Consider the following 17,789-nt stretch of genomic DNA (forward strand, 5'->3'; position numbering starts at 1 on the left):
TTCCTGGGCTGAAGGAGGGGGGTGGGGGTGGGGGGTAATAGGAGGATGGTGGGGAGGGCAGGGCCCGGGAGAGAGGAGGAGGCGGGGATAGAGAGGGCGGGCGGCTGAAGCGGTGTTTCGTAGGTTGTGGGCGGGCCTTGGGAAGGGCGGGTTTGAAGGGGGCCCGGGCTGCGGGAGGGAGACGCGGGAATCGTGCCGAGCTGGAGCTGAGAGCTGGAGGACCAGGACCCCGAGCAGGTGCTGTCTCCGATGTGCACGTGGGGAAGTGAGGGACCCTGGCGGGTGGAAGGTTCGCGTCCTGCCATCATCTAATGGCCCGGGACCTCTGAACACAGTTCTGCCGCCGGCCCTTCCCACTTTCTTCTGCCAGCGCTGCTGGGGCGAGTGCAGGGGTCGCGAGGGAGTTCCTTGGAACTTGCCACCTTGGCGATCCCCGGGGACGTCGGGGTGCGCGCGTTCAGGGCGCAGCGCGGGAATCTCAGGGTCCTGGGGCACAGCGCCCCAGGATGTTTCCCGCGGGTTTTCCGCTACCCCAGATCGCGTTGGCAGTCGTATCTTTGCCATCTCCCTGGTCCTTGCTGGGGAGAGGACAGAGGAAAACTGCCGAGCACGTGGAGGCGGAGGAAGGGATGGGGACCCGGAGAGGGACCTCGTGGTCCTCCGAGAGGGGCTGGAGTTATGGCAGGGTCCGGTGGCCGGCGAGCAGACTTTGTCTGCGGACCGAGGTGGGGACCGGGGCCGGGGGTTGGGGGTTGTTGGTGGCAAGGACCCTGGAGATTGACCGATTGGTTAATGCCTTTCGTGGATCTATTACAAGGGCCCAGATTTTGCAATGTGGGGACGGTCTATGATAGTCCTTGTGCCTGCTTATATAACGCCTATCCTCATTGTCCAATCCACGAGGGCAAGGACTACCTTGCCTCGAGATTTCGATGAGGACGGAAACTGGCTTAGGGTGGGAGAAAGGGTTTGCCTGTTTGCCCTAGCTATCAAAGTGCCAGAACCCAGAGCTGAACCCTCGATTCCAAATCTGGTGCTCTCTTCCACCCCTACCCATCCTTCCTTGCATCTTCCTGTTCACATCAGCCAGCTGCCCCACTTCTCCCGGGCTCTGTGATGATAAGAGTCTGCTCCTTCCTCTTTTCAATACACAGGTGTATCTCTTTCTGGGGCTTCTGTTTCCTGGGTCTGCTGCCGTTGCCACCCACGCAGGAAGGTTCAAGGTTCTTTGGGTCTCCCCCACCCCTTTCTCCCCAGCTTTTGTCTAGAGTTCCTCAGAACAGCAGAACCTCAGAGCTGGGGCATAAAGACTTGAACAAAAATCGGTCTGCTTTTGCTTGAAGACTTTCAATGAGGGCAAACTCATTACCTTTGGAAGCAGCCCAGTCCAGTTGTAGATAACCAATTCTTGGAGGTTTTTTCCTTGCACCCAGCCTCAGTTTTACTTACTGTACTTTCCAGCACCCCTCCACCTCCTTTGCTGGTTCTACCCTCTAGACTTGTCTTTTTGTGTGGAACAATCTTTCAGGTACCTGAGGCCAGCTATCTATGCCCCAAAAGCTACCCAGTCTTTATCTAAGTTAGATATCCTTAAGAGTCTTCACCTAATTATCACATGACTTAAATGTCCTTCAACATCCTAATCGGCCTCTCTGACATACTCTCCAGCTTTTATCAGTGCCTGTCTTAAATTGTATTACCTGCACCTGGGCACAATGTTGTTGAGTCATTTTTTAGTCTTTGTGACCCTTTTGGGGGGGAGGGTGAATTTTCACAGCAAAGATCCCAGAGTGTTTTGCCTTTTCCTTCTCCAACTCATTTTCCAGATGAGAAAACTGAAGTAAACAGGGTTAAGTGAATTGTCCAGGGTCACTTGGGAAGAGAACAATACTCAGGATGTAAGGGAAGGACCCACTTTTTGGTTTCACCATCTCTCTTAAGGAAAACTCCTTCCCAAATTTCCACATCAGTCTACAGTGGCTACTCTATTTTTCCCTCTCCCCCAGCTCCAATTCTGGTTCTTTACACCTCTTACCAACTACTGCCACCTCTAGTCTACATTTCTGCTAATTCCTCAATCAGCATGTCTTTCTTCTTTTTTTTTTTCAAACTCTTAACTTCTATCTTAGAATCAATCTTGTGTATTGGTTCCAAGACAGAAAGTTCCAAGAGCATTAAGGGCTAGGCAATGGGGGTTAAATGACTTGCCCAGGGTCACACAGCTAGGAAGTATCTGAGGTCAGATTTGAACCCAAGGCTTCCCAGCCTCTCCCAATCCACTGAACGTCTAACTTTCCCCTTAATCAGCATTTTTTTTGACCCTTACCTTCTGCCTCTGAATCGAAACTATGTACTGGTTCCAAGGAGAAGAGGGGCAAGAGCTAGGAAGTGGGGGTTAATTGACTTGCTCAGGGTCACACAGCTAGGAAGTGTCTGAGGCCAGATTTAAACCTTGGACCTCTCTATCCACTGAGCCACCTAGCTGCCCCCCTCAATCAGCATTTCTTACACAGCTACTGCTCCCCCAGTTAAGTTCCGAATCCTGGGTACAAGCCTCTTCCAAGTCTGTCTGTCTGTGTCTCGGTGTTCCCTTTCATCTTGACCCATGAGCAGATCTTGTGAAAGAATGGAGGTTTCCTGGGCAGTTTGTTCTCTTAGGGATTTGGGAAGATAGTACTTTCATCATCTCCCCACCAGTTTTATGCCACGGAGGGAGCTTGTAGGGGTCACAGGGAATTGTTGGAATTTGACACAAGTGAAAGTGGGGGCTTTTCTTTCTGGGTACAGTGACTTGGCCTCAGGATGAAGGAGAAGAGGGACTTGTGAGTATAGGGGTCCTCAATAGGGCTTGCTTGGCCTGTCTGTTCAGAGGCTGATAGTGTGGGACATCTCCCATCTCTCAGATCTCAGACCGAAGGAACCCAGATGCTCTTGGCAGCATCTCCTCTGATGTTCTTGCTGTCCTCTTGTCTTCCCCACCCCCGCCTGCCAGGCTGCTAGTGGTAGGGATGGATAAAGTGAAAAACAGCTCCTGGGGCTTAGAGAAAAGCAAAGTGGAGGAGGCAGGGGCCAGTGGAGCCAGTAGGTGATGTGCAGTACCTGGCTGGACCAGGCTACCTGATTGGGGAGGATCCTTCTAGCCTCAGGACCTGGATTTTTTTAGCCCTTTGTAATTTGAGAGGGGAGGTGGGAAGGGGGGATTCTTAGATGTCTCATGATTTTTTCCATACTTCTCCCTCCCCAAAGACAACTCACTGGGCCTGTAAACCTTCCCCCCCTTCCTTCCTGCCTCTGTGGGTGGGGCGCAGGAGTTTTTGGCTGGGCCTTGCCTCAGGTGGGGCTAGGTAAGCAAAGGATTCTCTCTCCCATGTGATGGGAAAATCTGACACATAAACCTGCCTCTCCAAAGCAGCTGCCCCTCCCTCTGAATCTGATCTGGTTTGGACAATCTCATCCTTTTGTAATCTGGTAAGAAGAGCTAGAGTGTCTGAAATTTGATTTCTTCCACCTACTCAAGAATAATAATAACTTTAATAGCTAATTTAACTTAATAAATGTAATAGCTAACATTGATAGCACTTATTATGTGCCAGGCTAAGCACTTTACTATTATTATCTCCATTTTACAGATTCAGAGAGAGGCAGAGGTTAAGTGACTTGTATAATTATTATCTCCATTTTACAGACGAGGAGAGAGGCAGAGATGAAGTGACTTATGCCATTATTATCCCCATTTTACAGATGAGAGAGAAAGAGAGAGAGATGATGGGACTAATATGATTATTATCTCCATTTTACAGATGAGGAGAGAGAAGCAGAGATGAAGTGACTTGTACCATTATTATCCCCATTTTACGGATGAGGAGAGAGAGAGAGGGGCAGAAGCGAAGTGACTTTACCAAGGTCACACTGCTAAAGCAAGTTGGAACTTGGGTCTTTTTGACTCCATGTCTAATGCACCATTTGACAGCCAGACAGGGAACTTTGGTTTGAGTGGGCATTCCTCCTGTCAACCCAGTTGACTTCCTAAGATTTGAGGGGGAGGGATCTGGTGCCTTTGCCAAAAGCCTTTATTAAGTGCTACGATGTTCCCATGTATCTTGCTAAGGATACAAAGAAAAGGCAAAAAACATTCCCTGCCCTGAAGCTGCTGACACTTCCCAGCCAGGCACCTTCCTTGGTTTCCAGCCTTCTCATGCCATTTTACCCCTAATATGGACTCTGATTCAAAGACACTGGCTTCCTTGGTGTTCATCCCCAAGCCACCATCTTCAGACCCCTGAGTCTTTTCCCTAACAGACCCCGCCATGTCTAGAATGTTCTCTCCCTCTTCGTGTCTGCCTGCCAGCTTCTAAGTCTCATCTCAAATCTCTCCTGCAAGAAGAGCATCTGATCCGTCTTAATCTCTCTGAGATTATTTCCAACCTAGATGCTGTACATATTTTGTTCATACCTAATCATTGCATGGGAAGGTGCATAGTGGTGAAGAGTTTAAAATGCCAAACACAGCATTTTAGATTTTAGAGGTAATAGGGAGCCACTGGAGTTTATTGAGGCAGGGAGGGAGTGGCACATTCATACCTGAAATTAAGAAACATCCCTTTGGAAACTCTTTGATGGGTTGGAATAGGAAGGGACTTTGAGGCAGGAAGACCAATCAGAAAGAAGGCTATTGCAATAATCCAGGTGTGAAGAAAGTATTTCTTGCCTCATCCTTTTTTCATAATAAGAGCTGACATTTATTTAGGGATTTCCCTTTGTAAATTGCTTTATATCTGTTACCTCATCAGATCTATGAAGGAGAAATAAATTTGCATGATACATGCATATGGTAATTTCCCCGACTTGGGATTTCCCCAGTGTATGTTAACTCTGGGCTTCCACTAAAGCAAATAGTCCCCCCTTTTGTACCTTTTGGTCATCAAGGTTTAAGCCAGTGTGGTGAGACCTCAGATTTGGAGTGAGGAAGGAGAGCACAGGGAACATGCCAGTGCCAATCAGAGCAAGAATCCCTGCTGAAGGGGCTTCTGGGTGGCTCAATGGAAAAAGATCCTGACCTGGAGTCAGAAGAACCTGGGTTCAAATTCAAATCAGACATTTCTTAGATGTGTGACCTTGGGCAAGTCACTGAACCCCAATTGCCTTTATTTTTAAAAAATCCCTGCTAAAACGTACTCAACAAATGGACATTCTGCTTTTGCTCCAAAACTTCCAAGAAAGAGGAATCTGCCACCTCCAGAGGCAACCCATTCCACTAATGGACAACTCTGAAATTTTTCCTTGCCATTCAGTCATGTCCAACTTTTTGTGACTGGATTTTCTTGGTAAAGCTATTGCAGTGGTTTGCTATTTCCTTCCCCAGATCACTTTCCAGATGAGGACACTGAGGCAAACAGGGTTAAGTGACTTGCTCAAGGTCACACAGATAGAGTCAGTTTTGAACTCAGCATTTACTACTAAGTATATATTACTTACAAGGATGGGCAGTTAGGGGGCAAAGTAGATAGAGACCAGACTCATCTTCCTGAATTTGAATCTGACCTCAGACACTTCCTAGCTGTGTGGCCCTGGGCAAGTCACTTTACCCTATTTGCCTCAGTTTCCACATCTGTCAAAAAAGCTGGAGAAGGAAATGACAAACCATTCCAGTATCTCTTGCCAAGAAAACCTCCAAATGGGTCACGAAGAGTCAGACACAACTCAACAACAATAATAAATACTTATGGAATTGAATCTTATAGATGAGGAAACTGGCTGGCCAGGATGTATGGGGGATGGTTAAGGGAAATTAGCGGGAGGTCTGGGGGAAGAGGCTAAGCAACAGTTTGCATTTTTAGAGTGCTTGGTGCTTTACAAAGCACTTTCCCAACACCAGACCCTGCTGGACAGGTGGTACCAGTATTATCCTCATTTTGCTGATCAAAGTGAGCCTTTATATAAAACACCTGTTTATGTGCCAGCTCTGTATTAAACACTGGCCTGAACCCGAAGCTCCTTCGGCATCCTGATTGCCTTCCTCTGAACACTGTCCAGTTTCTCCACCTCCTCAAATATGGTAATATGGCAATAAAGGCAAAAGTCTTTAGTCCTTGCTTTGGACTGAAGGAGTCGGGGAGGGGAAAGAGAGAGAAAGTATACAAATTCTTTATATTACAAAAAATGTACAAAATGATTCTGGAGTCATTTGGAGGGGCTTGGAGGCGTTAGCAGCCAGGGATATCAGGAGAGGTTTCATAGAAACTGTTGGTGCTCAAGCTGAGTTTTGAAGAAAATCCAAGATCTCAAGAGGTGAGGAGAAAGCGCATTCCAGGCAAGGGAGGTGGCAGGTGCAAAGACAGTATGGCGAGAAGTGGAGGATTGTTCATGAGGTGCAGAAAGTACCCTGGTTTGTTTGGACTGTAGGCTTTAGGGAGGGAAGTCTCATGTAAGAACAGTGGAAAGGTAGGAAGAGCTTTAAATGCCAGGGAGAAAATTTTCTATTTAATTTCTGAGGTAGTTCAGTGGATAGAGCACTGGCATCTGGGGCCTGGAAAACCTGAGGTCAACTCTGGCCTCGACACTGAGTAGTTGTGTGACCTTGGGCAAGTCACTTAATTCTGCTCTCCTGTCTTAGAAGTCCTAACTTCTATTTGCCTTAATCCATTGGAGAAAGAAATGGCAAACCACTCCAGGATCTTTGCCCCCCACAAAAAAAAACACATGGACAGTATGGTCCATAGGGTCTTGAAGAGTCAGATGCAAAAGACTGAACAACAGCTCGAGGTAATAGGGAGCCACTGCAGTTTAGTTACATGGTCTAGTCTGAGGCTCGGGCTTTAAATGACTTACATAGAGTACTACAGCTAAAATCTGCCAGAGATGGGGTTCAAACCAAATCTAAGTGGTTTCACTCCAAATCCAGGACCCTTTGCCCCATCTGCCCCCCATGCATCCGTTAGTGGGTGAGCTCCTAAGGCAGGGGCTATCTTGTATCTTTCTTTGCTGCTCAAAGTGAGCCTTTATTAAAACACCTGTTTATGTGCCGGCTCTGTATTAAACACTGGCATGACCCAAAGGTCTTTCAGCATCCTGATTGCCCTCCTCTGGACACTGTCCACTTTCTCCGCCTCCTCAATATGGTAATATGGCAACAAAGGCAGTACTAGGCACAGTTCCTGGCAGGCTTAATAAATACTAACTGAGGCAGCTGGGTAGCATGGTCAGCAGACTTGGGGTTAAATCATTACTTAGCTATGTGACTGTGGGCAAGTCACTTAACCCCAATCACCCAGCGCTTACAGCTCTTGTGTCTTGGAATGAATACTGAAACAGAAGGTAAGGGCTTAAAAAAAAAAAGCGAATGTAACCCGTAGTACAGAAGGGGCCTAGAAAAGGGCCAGCTTTGGTTTCTTTGGGTCTGTCCCCTCTTGCCTTGCAGCTGCTGCCCTTTATCTCTCCTGAAACAAGCTAGAACGAGACTTATTTATCCGCTCCGCGCACCTAGTCTTCCAAGAAAGGGGCCTCGGTGGGTTGGTGACTTCTGTTTTCTCTTTTTCTTCCCCTTATTAGGCTAAGTGAGTCTTCACTGGCCCTTTGGTTGGACGCCCAACACCTCCTGCTTCAGATCCATCCAGAGGGAGAGCAGAGCTGCCGGAGCCTCAGGTGTGTGCCCCACAGGAGGGGAGTCCCGGGAGGAGGGGAGCCAGGGTCCTCCCCCTCGGAACAGTCTGATCCAGACCTGGGAACGTGACCTCACGTGCGTGGCAGGCCTTTGCATGCGTGGCCCTGCTCATGTGCTTCCCCTGGCTCCTTGAGTCCGAGTCCCCTGCTACCACCTGTTTATCTAGTCTGGGCCAGGCTGGGGGAGGGGGCCAGAGACAGAGGCCTTTGGGGATCAGGAAAGCTGTGAATGCTCTCTCCCTTCTTCCGCCCCTCTTCCCCCACCCCGCTTCTGTTCTCCTTCCCTTTCACCTCTTAAGGCTCTGGGAGAAAGAGGAAGGGCAGAGGGGCCTGACTCACAAAGGAACTAAGAGAGCAGCGGCGGGGGGCCTGGGGGAAAAGGGGAAAAACCTGCTTTTCATGAAAGGCTTTCTGAGAGCAGGATGGTGGGATTGGAGACTGTCTTGATCTCAATCAAGGCATTTATAAAATGTGTTTATTGGGAAACGGCTTAGGAGTGGGGACAAGCAAACCCTAAGGCTGGGGGGAGGATGGGTGCTATAAAATGAGGCTAGGAAATCACAGAAATTTCAATGGGAGCTGGAATGAGAGGGAAATGACTAATGGAAATCCCAGCCTGCCAGTAGATGCCCAGACCCTCTTACCACCGACCCCCTCCTCTAAGAGAGGGGATCTTTAAGGATTGGGGCCAGGTCCCTCTGAGAGGAGAGTTGTGTGGCCACAGTCTCCTCGACCTTCTTTGTCCTTTGGCTTCTCCTCCCCTGTCTGCCCCTCTCTTCCCCCTCCTGTCCCTCCCACTGTCTTTTCTGTTTTCCTCCCCCCTCCCTGAATCTCCTCTCTGATCTCTCCTCTCCTCTCATTTATCTCTTTTCTCCCGTTCCCTTCCAATTACCCCCTCCCTTCTGCTTCCTCCACTTCTGTTTCCCAGCTACAGACTGTTTCAGAGCCGGATAAAAATAGCGGGTGGCAGTGGAGGGGAACAGGTATTGCCAAGGCTTGGGGAGGAGGTTGGGGGGTGCAAAGAGGGTGATGACAAGCTCCCTGGATCTTGTTTCCTTTGGTGGCCATGTGGGCTATTTTGGAGACACAGGGTGTCCCTCTCCCTTCTGGTTGGGGGGGTGGATTGAGACGGAAACAACTGACAAAAAATAGTGAAGTTAGGAGTTAACCTACTACTCACCCACTGCTGGGAGAAAGAAGGGACTTACACCCCTTCTGCCAATTCCCCTTACAAGGACCCCTAGACTGACAGAGCTGGAAACCACGTGGACCCAGGGGCGGCACTGCCATGACGACTGGTCACACACCACAGGACAGGTATGGAGGGGTCCTGAGGGAGGGCTGGAAAGGTTTCTGGCCAGGGGGCAGGGAGAGACCGAGAGAGAAAGAGAGAGAGGAGAGCATAGAGGGCACAAGGAGAGGTCTCTGCCAGGAGAGCTGGGGGAGGGGGAGTGACACAACTCTGGCCAAGAAGAAAGGGGGTCCTTCTGCTAGCCCTTCCTGCTTGGACACCTGTGAGTCAGCCCCAGACCAGTGAAGGAGGAAATCCACATCTGAGCTGTTTGCCGGGTGGGTGGGTGGGTGGTGGGAGCCAGGCATGTAGGACGGCCTGGGCCTCTCCCCATTCCGTCACTATTTCCACCCCGCTGCTGGCTCCCCTCAGCTAGCTGGCCTTGGCTTCTAGCCTCTCCTGATGGGGAAGGCTATTTGGCAGCTTCTGTTTCTCCCTTGCCAGCACATCTGGAAAACTTTGTCACTGTTACTCCCCAAACCCTTTTTTCTCTGAGACCTCTTCCTTGAACAATCCCAGCTTGGGTCTTTCCTCCACTTTTTCCCCTCTCTCTGGATTCATGTCTTTCTTCCTGCTCCTATTTTCTCACTTCCTCCCCCTAGTTCCCTTCCCTGTCTTACCTCTTGCCTTCCCGTATCTCCTTTGTCTCCCTCTGGTCCTAATCTGGCCCTCTTTACATTCCCCACTCCTGGTATGGCTCTCACACAGACCCCTCCGCTCCTGGGACACTTCTCACATTTGCCCCGGGCTCTTATCGCTCATCACTCACTGTTCTCCCTTTCCTCTGCCATCCAGCCTGTCTGTGGGACCCACAGGCTACGTGGGACCCAGCAGCTTCTCTCACCCCGTCATCTTGCGTGGCCCTCTTGGCTGCCAAGCCCAGCCTCCATGCCCTCTTGGTTGGGGAAAGAGGGAAACAGCTCGGACTTCTTTCCTTTGGGGTTCTCACCACAATTCCTACCCTAGCTCTGTGGTTCAGCCTGTCCCAGACAGCGGTTGATATGGGGGTGGGTGGTAGGGAATGTTTCGGCCCTAATGTGGGTCAGGGAATAGTTCTTTCCTCCTTTCTGCAACACACTGGGCAAACCCTGACTATTTATCATCTTGAACCTGGGTGACGTCCTGTTGCCTGACACCCACAGTTCCACCCTGAGCAGTGTGACCAACAGAGCTGGTTCTGTCTGGAGCAGAAGGCAAACACACACCCCAGCATACACACACCCCAGCCTCCCTAGTTCATTTCTCCCACCCACCCCTTCCTGGAAGGGCCAGGCAGAAACCCCAGGGAGCTTGGTTTGCCTGACTTTTGCATCTTCTTTCTGTAGGGAACCTTGAACATTCTCCTTCTTTCCTACCCCCAACAGGCAGCAGCATAATCATTCCCAGCTGAAAGGGGAGGGAGAGATGGTGGCTGTATATTTTGCTTTCTTGCCCTCCCCTTTCCCTGTGGAACTATATGGGATTGAACCGGAGTTCCCAGCCTTTGAGTCCCCATGGGCCAAAGGGGGCTGGGAACCAAGGCACAGAGAGTGTCCCTCCCTTGGAGGGAGCTTGTCTTTCCCTGGGCCTAAGAGACTTTGTTTCCAGAAGCTTCCCGAGCCTGGGCAGATAGAGCAGGTGAGAAACAAGGTGACAGGCAGGCTCTTTGATGGAATGCCCTCCCTTCAAAAGAACCAGTGACAGGTAGAGTTCTCCGTATTCCCACTGGACTCCCTCCAAAAAGCTCTCCAGGCACTTTCACAGACCTTATCTCTTTATCTTTATATCCCAGCACAGGGGCTCAGGAGGATTCCCTCTATATCTCTCTCCTTGTCCATGGGAGGCAGGAAAGGCTGTCTTTATTTCTCGTCATCCCTGTCCATAGGAGGCAGGAAGGGCTCTCCTCAGTGCCCTGTTCCTTGGGAGGAAGCCCTAAAGCCAAGAAAGAGTTTGCTTTAAGTCACAGAGGACTGGAGGAGGGGGTAAGGGAGGGAAATGAGTGAGGGGCATTAAAGCTGCAGCATCCCCCTTATCCCTCTTCCTTATTCCTCTCTTCCTCCAGGTACAAAGCCGTATGGCTCATCTTCTTCATGCTGGGGCTGGGCACCCTGCTGCCATGGAACTTCTTCATGACTGCCTCCATGGTGAGACTTGAGATGGAGACAAAATGGTAGAACACTTGGCAGGGGGCAGAGAGTGGGCATCATGGGAAGTCACTATATAGCAACATACTTTGAGGGGGTGCCGGAGGGTATGATTTGAAGCTGTGTATGGGTAACACAGTGGTTCCCAAACTTTTTTGGCCTACTGCCCCCTTTCCAGAAAAAATATTACTTAGCCTCCTGGAAATTAATTTTTTTTAAATTTTAATAGCAAGTAATAGGAAAGATAAATGCACCTGTGGCCATCTCCACCCCCCTGGATTGCTGTAGCACCCACCAGGGGGCAGTGGCACCCACTTTGGGAATCACTGGTAACATGTCCATCCTAGGAGAGGGGAGGTGCTTCTGTCCCCTGGGGTGGAAAGAAAAAGGACAATAGAGAGTGCCCTAGCTATGGGACTCAGACACTTGACTCTGATACTCCCTTGATATCCCAGATATCTGAATCTCAGAACTTGGGCAAGTTATTATACCTCAGAGCCTGCTGCAAAATGAGCATGTGAGATTTGTTCAGATTCTTTTCTTTTTTTTAAAAATAAAAACCCTAACTTTCCAGGCGATAAGCTCAGTGGATGGAGAGACAAGAGGTCCTGGGTTCAAATTTGAGTGTTTTGAGATTTTTCAAATCTCTCCTGAAACAGGAAGGTCTCAGATACTTCCTAGTTATGTGTTTTTTTTAATGTTTATTTAATTAATTTAGAATATTTTTCCATGGTTACATGTTTCATGTTCTTTCCCTCCCCTCCTCCCACCCCCCTCCCATAGCCAATGAGCAATTCCCCTGGGTTTTATATGTGTCATTGATCAAGACCTATTTCCATATGATTAATATTTGCATTAGGGTGATCCTAGCTATGTTTTTTTAAACTCTTGCCTTCTCTCTTAGAATCAACACCGTATATTGGTTCCAAGGCAGAAGAGCCACAAGGACTAGACCAGTAGAGATTAAGTGCCTTGTGCAGGGTCACAAGGAAGTATCTGAAGTCACATTTGAACCCAAAACTTCCTGACTCTAGGCCTGGCTCTTGATTTACTGAACTACCTAGCTGTCCCCTTGATCAAGATTTTCTTATCCTGGGCTCTATGGACTTTAAATATATATAATATTATTATGACTGCATTTCAATATAATTGTTTCCTTTGTAATCCTATATATATATATATATATTTTTTTTTAAACCCTTACCTTCTGTCTTGGAGGCAAGAAGAGTGGTAAGGGTAGGCAATGGGGGTCAAGTGACTTGCCCAGAGTCACACAGCTGGGAAGTGTCTGAGGTCAAATTTGAACCTAGGACCTCCCACTGAGCTACCCAGCTGCCCCCCTATATATTTTTTAATATGTGCATTAAAAAAAGCCCCCAAGAAGATTCACCAGATTACCACAGGAGTCCATGACCCCAGAAAAGTTAAGAGCCCCTGACCTAGCTGGTCTCTTTAAGGTGCCCTCCAAGGCTCACGTTTCTGTGAACGGGGTGGCATGTTTTTGTGAATCCTTCACTAAAGTCCTCTGCAATCCCATGCTGACGCGGTGGTGATCCCCTAGGTTCTTGCAACTCAGACACGCTCTACTGACCTGGAAAAAACTGATCCGAGTTCAGTCCGGGTGACAGATTATGCTTGTTGTCCAACCACCAGCGAATACCAAGACACTCATCACCAGCTACTTGGTGGTGAATTCTTTAGCGAGAGGGCCAAGAACAAAGTGTGTTGTGGTAGGAAGAGTTCTGATCAGGAAGCCAAGATTTGGAATCCCACCTTTGACACTCCTAGTCCTGGGTGCCCCAGGGGGAGCCTCACCCTAGATTGTGTCTCACTCCACTTGGTCTGGTCCTCCTCAGCAGATAAAAATACAACTGGGCCTGCTGCCCTCTAGGCCCTTGTCTCTACCTATGGAGAAGTGATTAGAAAATAGAGACAATGCTCAGAATCTTAGAGCTTTGGTACTATTTTTTTTTTTTACCTTGGCCTGTGATTCATTAGTTCATTAGTTATAGTCATCTTCCTCCAACCCTGCAGATCAGTAACTCATTTATAACTCAGAGCCTTATTAGAGAGCTTGCCTCAGTACTTGCCCCCAGGGTCACTCAGATTGGTATGTGTCAGAGGGTGGGACTGGAACCCAAGTCTTCCTGACTCAGCACCTCACTTTCTACCTTACCACAGTCTGTCTAGACTGCTAGGAAAAAAAGCCCAATACATTTCCTCTATTTTTCTTGCCTTTTTTTGGGGGGTGGGGGAGGCACACAAACTAATATGGAAACATTTTGCATGGGAGAAAAAGGAAAGACCCAGGTGTGACTTTGTGGGGTACTTGCCCAAAGCCCAGAGTGAGCCTAAAAGAAGAAATGAACCACCTCCTTGTTAATAGAGAGGAAGTCTTATTGTGCATGTTGGGCAGATCATCTAAGAATGATTTATAGGAAGGCAGGGATGGGTGTAAATATATCATCCCATAATAGAATCTCTCCTAGCGGAAAGGTGTAACCATGGAGGTGAATGAAGAGCCATCCAAGGAATAGTATAGGGATCATAAATCTCAAGCAGTCTCTTCATTTTAGACATGTAGAAACTAAGGCCCAGAGAGGAAGCTGACTTGTTCAGGGTCACCCAGAAAGTAAGTGGAAGATTTTTTTTTTTTAAAACCCTTCCCTTCTGTCTTAGAATCAATCTTGGGTATTGGTTCCAAGGTAGAAGAGTGGTATGGGCTAGCCAATGGGAGTGAAGTGACTTGGCCAGGATCACACAGCTAGGATGTGTCCAACCCAGTGGAATTGCTCATTGGCTCTGAGAGGGGGAAGGAGGAGGAGAGGGAAAGAACATGAATCATGTAACCATGGAAAAATATTCTAAATTAATTAATTAAATAAATGAAATTTAAGAGTAAACAAATAAAAATAGGAAGTGTCTGAAGTCAGATTTGAACCTAGGACCTCCTATCTCTAGACCTGACTCTCAATCCACTAAGCCAGGATTTTGTGTCTGGGTCTTCCTCTGACTTCAAATCTTATATTCTTTCTGGTTTTTTTTTGTTTGTTTTTTAAACTCTTACCTTCTGTTTTAATAAGAGTCCCCAAGAGCCAGGATTCTGTGTCTGGGTCTTCCTCTGATTCCAAATCTAATATTCTTTCTGGTTTTTTGTTTTTGTTTTTTTAAACTTTTACCTTCTGTTTTAGTAAAAATTCTAAGACAGAAGGGCAAGAGGTAACCCAAAGGGATTAAGCTACTTGCCCAGAGACACAAAGCTAGGAAGCATCTGCGGTCCAGATTTGAACCAAGATCTTTCTGGCTCCAGGTCTGGTTCTCAATCCACTGAGCTACCTCACTTGCCCCACTAGAACTCTTTCTACTACAATATATAGCTTCCTCCTTTCCTTTATAACTAATTAGGTTCCCAAATGGCTAAGGACCAAGTTATTAGCCTCTTCTCTTTAAAAATTAGCAAGAAGAGTGTTGGGATTTGTTTTTTGTTTTTTACTTATTTTTGCCAATCTACTCTCTGGCTTACTAGAAGGCAGATGGATCCTCATCTGCTTCTGCACTCAGTTGTTACCAAGACGCTGGGAGTTTGTCATCTGCTGGTGGGTATGCGTGTAGGAGAGTACCTGTCCAATTGTTCTCATCACTCCCTTCTCTCTTCAGTACTTCAAAAGCCGCCTGGGCCAACCCCAGAATGAAACCGGTATCATGACAAAGGAAAGCTCCGACTTCCTGGATCCCACACAACCCCCAGTGAAGGCCAATTTCCTGGACTCCATTTTCAACAATGTCATGACTATATGTGCCATGCTTCCCCTCTTGATCTTCACCTGCCTCAACTCCATCCTACATCAGAGGTAAATAAGCAGTTCCTGACTCATCTCATTTCCCCTCTGCCCTAACTTCAGGAGTAGAAAGGAGGATGAATGACTTGCCTAAGATCCCACAGATCCAGGAGCAGCTCTGAGATTTTGGCCCAGCTCTTCTGACATCCATCATCCTCCCCTTTCTGTTTTCTGTGGGATGGCAGAGACTTCTAGGGCAGAATATTATCACAAACTTTATCCCATGCTGCTGAATGTTTTTGCTTAATTGTTTTTTGAGGTTTTTTTTGTTGTTGTTGTTGTTTTTGTAGCAAGAGAGGGTTCTGTCTTGGAAGAGAGTTGGAGAGTATTCCTTCTCCCCAGAAATGATTGATATGAAGATAAATTATACTGGAAAAAATTTTTTTCTTTTTTTTAATTTAGCATATTTTTCTATGGTAACATGATTCATGATTTCCCCCTCTTTCCCCCCCCCCAAAAGCCTACAAGCAGTTCCAACTGGGTTATACAAGTATCGTTGTTCAAAACCTATTTCCAGTGGGCAGCTGGGCAGCTCAGTGGATTGAGAGCCAGGCCTAGAGACTGGAGGTCCTAGGTTCAAATCTCTCAGACACTTCCCAGCTGTGTGACCCTGGGCAAGTCACTTGACCTCCATTGCCTACCCTTACCACTCTTCTACCAATACACAGTATTGCTTCCAAGTCGGAAGGTAAGGATTTAAAAAAAAAAAAAGCCTATTTCCATGTTAATATCAAAACCCTAATCGTATCCTTCTTGCACTATGTGATCAATCATATAGTTTTCTGACGCATGAAAAAAATGTTTTTGAGTAAAATGAGGGATGGCAGCTGAGTAGCTCTCAGTAGAATGAGAGCCAGGCCCAGAGCAAGTCACTTGACCCCCATTGCCTAGCCCTTACCGCTCTTCTGCCTTGGAACCAATACACAGTATTGACTCCAAGACGGAAGGTAAGGGGTTAAAAAAATAAAATTTACATTTATAAAAAGTTATTATTAATTATAAATTATTTATAGATTAAAATTAAAACTGATGAAAATCAATTTTTAAAAATGGAATAAATAGCCATTGTATATGGTTCAAAGTTTATGAAATGCCTTCTCTATATTATTTCATATCATTCTTTCAAGAATCCTATCCATCCGGAATGGGTTTCATCACTATTTTCAATATGGAGGATGAGAGAGTTTTCAGTGACTCATCTTGGGCTGTGGTATCTGGGGGAGGATTTGAATATAAACAGTTTTGACCTGCTCCCTGATCTCCCAGGAGTCCACTCAGCTTAAATACTCTAATCTCCATTTCTCCCCACTCTCCCACACCCATTTCTGCTTATCTCTACCTGAATCCTTCTCCACACCCTCCTCCCTGACCCTCGTCTTCCCCTCCCCAAGCCAAGGAGGCCAAAGATCTTTATCCAGAAGCGCCCAGTTCTCCCGGGTATGATCCCATGCACCTGCTAGTCCCCTGCCTCCTTTTGGGGGAGAGGGAGCCTAGATCTGACCCCCCCGCACGCCTTCCTCCTCTGCCATCTGCAGGATCCCTCAGGTCTTTCGCATCTTGGGCAGTCTGGTGGCCATTCTGCTGATGTTTGCCTTGACAGCCATCCTGGTGAAAGTGCACCTTGACCCCTTGCCCTTCTTCACTGTCACCATGGTCAAGATTGTTATCATCAACTGTGAGTTCTCGGAGGAGGTTTCAGGGAGGTGTTTTTTCCTTCTAAAGTTCAGACTTTCCCTTTTCCTAAGGTCTTAGTAAATATTATACAGACTAGGACTCCATGGAGAAACACACGTGTACGGTCTATTTTATCAGCATCTCCTGGTCAGTGTGTGTAACGGAGGAGCATTGTAGGGTAGGAGCCATCCTTAGGAAGCAAGCAAGCAAGCAAGCCCGCCCGTCCACCAGAACTTCTCATTTGTCCTGGCCCCAATCTCTGGAGTTGCAAAGGGTGGAAAGAAAGAGAGCCTTTGGGAACGCCGGGATCTTTCTCCCTCCCTCTAGTTAAAATGTTCTCCTGACCTCTTCATTTACTATTCTGTTCAGAAATGGATAAGCCAATGGAGAGATCGAGGGCGGCCAGTAGGACTTTTACTCGGGGCTTGCTCTATTGAGGGATTATGCCAAGCCAGACACAACCAGACTAAACAAAAAAAGGGGAGCTGGGAAGGGCTGGGGGTTGGGAAGATATAGAAACTTGGTTCCTGGCTAAATGAGGCAGATGATCTCTTTTATCAGAAACTAGAATCCCGGCACCCTTTCTCCTTTCTCTTTTGCTGGGTGGGTCCTGGGGAAAGGAAAGTTTTGACCTCCATTTTTGTGGGTTCCCCTCTCTATAGCTTCTTTATTCCAGTCTGGGGAGAGAGTTTTACTACCAGCATTCATTAGATTTTTTTTCGGGTCAGCCTCTCTGCTAAATGCTGGGAATGTAAAGATAAGCTCCCCCAAAAAAGAAAGAAAAGGGAGAAAAAGAAAAGAAAGAAAATAGTCTTGGAAGACTGGTAGGACAAAAATAGTATCCCTGGTATCTTTTTGACTCATGCCTACATCGGATTTAAGTGAGCCAGAGTTGTACAAAGTCATGAAAGAACCTAGTGGGCTGACCTCAGGCACTCCCTATCTATGTGACCCTGGACAAGTCACAACCCCAAACTGCTTATCATTCTTCTGCCTTGGAACCAATACTTAGATTCTAAGACAGAAGGTAAGATATGTTTAACTAAAATAAATAAACAAATAACAAATATATGTGTGTATGTATAACAATACTAAAATAAAATTTTATATTCTTACTGTTATATATAAAACAATACATAAAATTATATTATTACTATGTTATATATAACAATATATAAAATATAAATATTTGATGTTATATTT

The 17,789-nt window shown here is 47.2% G+C and overlaps 1 protein-coding gene across 1 annotated transcript in view; it reads left to right on the forward strand.

The window, feature by feature from the left end:
* Window positions 1-171: 171 nt before the first annotated feature.
* Window positions 172-17,789, forward strand: part of SLC29A1 (solute carrier family 29 member 1 (Augustine blood group)) — a 30,807-nt gene continuing 13,189 nt past the window's right edge. The window contains exons 1-6 of the mRNA XM_044674720.1: window positions 172-237; window positions 7,549-7,641; window positions 8,895-8,976; window positions 10,992-11,073; window positions 14,731-14,924; window positions 16,448-16,587. Coding sequence (XP_044530655.1) covers window positions 8,948-8,976; window positions 10,992-11,073; window positions 14,731-14,924; window positions 16,448-16,587 — 445 coding nt within the window. The 5' untranslated portion in view covers window positions 172-237; window positions 7,549-7,641; window positions 8,895-8,947. The remainder of the gene's footprint in view (window positions 238-7,548; window positions 7,642-8,894; window positions 8,977-10,991; window positions 11,074-14,730; window positions 14,925-16,447; window positions 16,588-17,789) is intronic.

This window comes from Gracilinanus agilis, chromosome 4 (genome assembly GCF_016433145.1).
Source record: "Gracilinanus agilis isolate LMUSP501 chromosome 4, AgileGrace, whole genome shotgun sequence".
Taxonomy (NCBI): domain Eukaryota; kingdom Metazoa; phylum Chordata; class Mammalia; order Didelphimorphia; family Didelphidae; genus Gracilinanus; species Gracilinanus agilis.